Here is a 5,000-nt window from a genome sequence, read left to right as displayed (position 1 = left end):
TTACCGGAATTGTCATTCCATTTTCATTCCATTTTCAAGGTAGCCCATTTAACAAGACAATCTCCACGGAAACTGCATTGAAAAAATATAGCTCATTTAGCATGTAGGCAAAATGATTAATATCAGTAGGGTTCTCAAGATCTTAATTCTTGCTTGTAACATTTGACGAAATTCATGAAAAGACATTCTTTAAAACTTCACTTGTCCAACAGACGACCTTTGGAGCTATTGCACTCATCCCAAGAATGTGGATCCCTGCCTTTAGGATTTCTTTTACTGTGAATTGGATGGCTGGAAGGAAACAATTTCCAGAGTGACTACATCCAACAGTTTTCAGACTTACTTAAGGCATTTTGTGACATCCTTGGAAGAGTAAGAAACCAAAATAAAGCACTACTAAGTATAAAAATCTTATCTTTTTACAATTTAGTCTTCTTCTCCTGGTCAACTTATTAAATAATCAATATTATTACAAAGTTACACATGGTTTCAATAGAGGTAACAAACCTGATGCAATGTTTGAGCCAGCCGTGTTAATCTCACTGAATAATGCAGTTGCAGCCCCTCTTTGGTCACCCCCTCCTGAGGAGACTGGCAATGGTGCTTGTATTGGGGGAGGGGGAGGAGGTGCTGGCTTTGGACCTGGTGGGGGAGGTGAAGGTCCTGCTCCTGCCTTTGCTACAGCACCCTGTCAAGAAAGTGTACCGGCGAAAATCATGAAGAATAAGTTAACAGTAAACATGTGAACCTTCTACACATCAGAAAGATTAACTGCATATTAGTATCACCCAACTAGTGCACTAATGCAAATCCTTCTTTTTTTTTTTTTGGCTACACTACTAGAGGACATTTTCTCAAGGACCATGGGTCAATGGCCCATTTAGCTTTGCCTCATGTGCTACTGACCCATAGCCCACAAGGGCTATGGGTCTAATTGATAATTAGCATCACACAACTAGTGGACTAGTGCAAATCCTGCATTTTGATTGGCTACGCTACTACAGGACTATTATTAATAGTCCTCGCGTAGCCAAAAGCGTGACGCTTTCTTTCGTTTTATTCCCAAATAGATATTTCCTTATTATTGCCTTTTCTGTCCAACTAGTTGGGTGATCATAAAACAATTAGACCCCCCGCCCTCAAGGGCCACGGGTCAATAGCCCATTCAGCTTCACCTCATGGGCTACTGAGTCTAATTGTTAAGTAGCGTGCCTTAGAAAACAAAAAAACAAAAAAGACGATGATGGCGATTAATATCCTCACTATCTCCATTAATCTTTCTCCCTATGGGCTGATTTTCACAGTACGATTTTTGTCGCATGTGACAAGCTTTAATAAGACAGGCCTACAACACAACTATCCTTACGCTTAGGGCTGGCTTACATGATACACTTTTTGTTGCATGCTACAAGCTTACAACACACCTATGACACAAATTGTTTCACGTAAATCAAACCTTAAACTTGCTTACAGTTGTCGTGTACATCAGAAAAAATATCACTGACAGCATTATAACAATTTTTTTAAATGCTGCAACATCAAAACTCATGTCAAAGGCCTGCCTTAAGCTTGTTGCATGCATCTAAAATCTCTGTGTAAATCGGCCTAACATTAATTGACCTAACTCAAACTAAGAGCCATAAAAAAATATACCTTAAATGGGAGGCTATAAAACTAATTTGTGACCACCTAAAACAATTAAAACTCTTTTTGCACATACAGTTTTGCTCCAAACCAATCCAGTTGTATGATTTGCTTTAACATAAGCATGAAGATCATTGAGGGCATCTTTAAGGCATTTCACCCAATCAACATGTGTATCATCCCTATGGAAACAAAAGAAGACCAGTTGAAAGTGTAATGGTTATCAAGAATGCTATTCCCCCAAACTGCACATTGCAGAATTATGATCAAGACTGAATTAAACGATTTCACAAGAGCAGGCAAATACAGACCACTTAAAGAATGTTCCGTATCAGAACAGAGGGCATTATAATGTACTGTAAGTTGTGGTTTACATTTTTTCTAGTTCAAATGATCTCAATAAAGTTGAAGTTTGAAGTTGATACATGAAGCTAGTTCAAGTAGACTAACCAAATGCAGTCATTGTAAAAATGAATGTTACAATCTTACTAAGGCTTGAAAGAACCTATGATATGTTATTCACTGGCCTTGGTAGGTCCATATAGGAAAAAACTGTGCCCAAGGTCTTGAGTATGGCCCAAGGCTGCAATAGCCTGTTTTTTTTTTACCTGAAAAGATGTGCTGGCTAGGAACCATTGCTTAAGGCAAGACTGCGATGCTTATTATTGAAAGAGAAATCTCAGGCAATACCGCAATGATCGGTTGATTCTGGTTACAATATTTATTAATTTGTAAATTAAGCAACACTGTACTTTTAAAACATTTAAAGGCTTTCAAAAAAATGTACATGCATTTTTGGTCCAAACCAAAAAAAGTTCATGCACACAAGCTCATGCAACCAGGGTTACGATTCTGCTGGGTTGGTGGGCAAGATAGAAAAATTCTGCCTACTCCCAAAGCCAATCAGACTGCAGGATTGACAGAATTCTGCCCGCTCCCACATTGATAAAAAATAAAATAAAATTACTTCAATTTTGGGAAACAAGAAACAGACTTTTCTGAATGAAGTAACAAGCGATTTTTGCTGGCTGTCGATACTCATTGCAACCACAGTTCCAACAGTAAAAATTAAGGAAAATGTTGGATCTACTAGAGTACAGCAGAGCGGCCGGCCAAGATAACAACACAAGCAATGATTTTTACTGTCAGCTACATGTAGCTACTCTTTAAAACATTGATTAAACCACTTAGAAAATGAAATGAAACAAACAAAAACCAGTTTTAAATCATGTTTTACATCATGACATGATCACTGTCTGCTGTCTGAAGGAGTTCCGAGAGCAAAGGATTACTAACAACAACTTACCAACACATTTTACAGTAAGCGCCAGTAATAATATACACAGGATCAGATCTTATTGAAATGCTGGCAGATGTTCCACATTACATCGACTGTCACAATAAGACCACAATTTACTGTAGTTTATTGCAAAATCTCAATAATATGTATCCACAGGAAGAGGAAGTGAACAATTCACAAAAAAAACTGATTACTTACTTCCCTTTGTAGTCTTTCAAGACTCTGTTCATGTAGAACTGAGCAGCATCCACCATCTCTTTAATATATGGTGCAGGAGTAGGCTTCTGTCAATACAAAAACAATAACTCCCAGCTCCCATTGTTTCTCTTAGCCAGAGGTGACTTTGCATGAGAAAACAAAGGGCTCTGCAGACATAGAAATTGCAGTTCCAGATACTAGGACTTCCAGAGTTCATATATATGAGTCGTCAATAGTAATAAACATGGCAGTGCTCAGAAGCATTACATTCAAGAGACTCTTTGTGAAGCTTCAAGTGGTCTCAACTTGTGTCTTTTCATGTCAAACAGAAAGAAGCAATAGTAACCTGACCAGTAATAATGACCTGGCCTTGCACCAGCTGACCCCATTGTGCCACATCAGCCATTTTTACTTCCAAATCAAGATTTTATTGTTTGCAAGCTATGCAATGAAAAAATTTAAATTTCCTATGTCTCCAGAGCCCTTCATTTTTCTTGTGGGAAGGCCCCGCCAGCTTAGTAATAGAAACAATGGGATCTAGGAACAAGAATGCATCCTGACCCTGGATTGCAGGCTTAAGTATTGTTTTTCTAGTGCAAGAAATTATAACGGGGTTGGAAGGGTTAGTAGGAAGTCAAGCCAGCTAAACAAAACAGGGATGAGGAAAGAGGAAGCATTTAGCACAAAAGCCTACTGACATAACTCGTTAAATCTCTGCACGTTCATCAAATTTGCAAGGCATCAAATGCTCGAAACGTCAGCTTTTAGAATCTCTGTACCGTGGTCAATTTACATTATCAACTCTGTTGATAAAACCACATTGATGTAAAAGAAGCCACACTCACCACTGATACCCAGCCCAGAGCTGGAATGGCCTCACTGATAGTGGACAAGTGGTTGAACATCTTACTTGCACGGTTCTTCTCACGGTATTGCTATCATAAAACACAAAAGAATCAACTGACACTCAAGTTAAGTCAAGTAAGGTCGAGTGGGTAAGTGTACCCCTGGGAAGGACTGCTTAGCGCAACACTGACTGCTATTTAGACAACATGAGCAGAAGCCCTCTTCAGAGTCAAGTGATTCGTAACATCAGCAGATGGTATAAACACTCTGGTCATTGATGTGACTGGTCAACTAAGTCATGATGTTACTATGAAAACCACTGATATGTGGAATGGGCCTGAATTATTGAGTGACTGCCGCCGCCCCACTTCAGTTAAACATTTTGATGAAATTCCTTTCCTATGGTGTGAGCAGTAGCCAGCTTTCACTGTCAAGTTGTAATGGAACAACCACAACAATGGAAATATACGTTTCCAAATCACGAGTTCCGGGGGAAAATTAATAAAATTTTTCTTGTCCAGCGAGGAGGTCGCAACTCGCTATTACTTCGAGTGCAAGAAAGGTTATCTGGCCTGACAAGCAGCATCAAACACAACACCTCCCAAGAATTTCAACAACATGCACCAGTGGAACCCCTCTAAACTGGACACCCTTGGGACCAGAGGAACTGTCCAGTATAGAGGGGTGTCCGGTGTACACAGACCACAGATTGATGGTTTTTGTAGTACTTGTTGAGTGTCATTTAAGGACGTTCACGCCCTTTGCTACTGCGCATCGTTACAGCGCACGCAAATTCACATGCCACGTCATGCATCGAGCGCGCATGCTACAGTACCGCTCAAAGGTAAGTTGACAGTCACTCGCGAGTCGCGAAACTCGACTCGAGACTCGATTCTCGATCCTCGAAAATTTCGAGAACCGAGTCTCGAGACGAGTTTTGCAACTCGCGAGTTGAGTCTTTCGAGTTTCGAGTCGAGAAAAATAATGAGCTTGATGCTTGACTGATCTCTCG

The 5,000-nt window shown here is 39.9% G+C and overlaps 1 protein-coding gene across 1 annotated transcript in view; it reads right to left on the bottom strand.

Moving 5' to 3' along the window:
- The window catches only part of LOC138003677 (adenylyl cyclase-associated protein 1-like), a 20,401-nt gene that overhangs the window by 7,635 nt on the left and 7,766 nt on the right, over positions 1 to 5,000 (bottom strand). Inside the window, exons 6-9 of the mRNA XM_068849882.1 lie at positions 3,988 to 4,077; positions 3,143 to 3,228; positions 1,721 to 1,826; positions 508 to 688 (exon numbers count right to left, since the gene is read on the bottom strand). Of these exons, the coding sequence (XP_068705983.1) occupies positions 508 to 688; positions 1,721 to 1,826; positions 3,143 to 3,228; positions 3,988 to 4,077 (463 nt within the window). The remainder of the gene's footprint in view (positions 1 to 507; positions 689 to 1,720; positions 1,827 to 3,142; positions 3,229 to 3,987; positions 4,078 to 5,000) is intronic.

Source organism: Montipora foliosa, chromosome 5, assembly GCF_036669935.1.
Source record: "Montipora foliosa isolate CH-2021 chromosome 5, ASM3666993v2, whole genome shotgun sequence".
NCBI classification, from domain to species: Eukaryota; Metazoa; Cnidaria; class Anthozoa; order Scleractinia; family Acroporidae; genus Montipora; species Montipora foliosa.
This window is presented reverse-complemented; position numbering and strand designations above follow the sequence as displayed.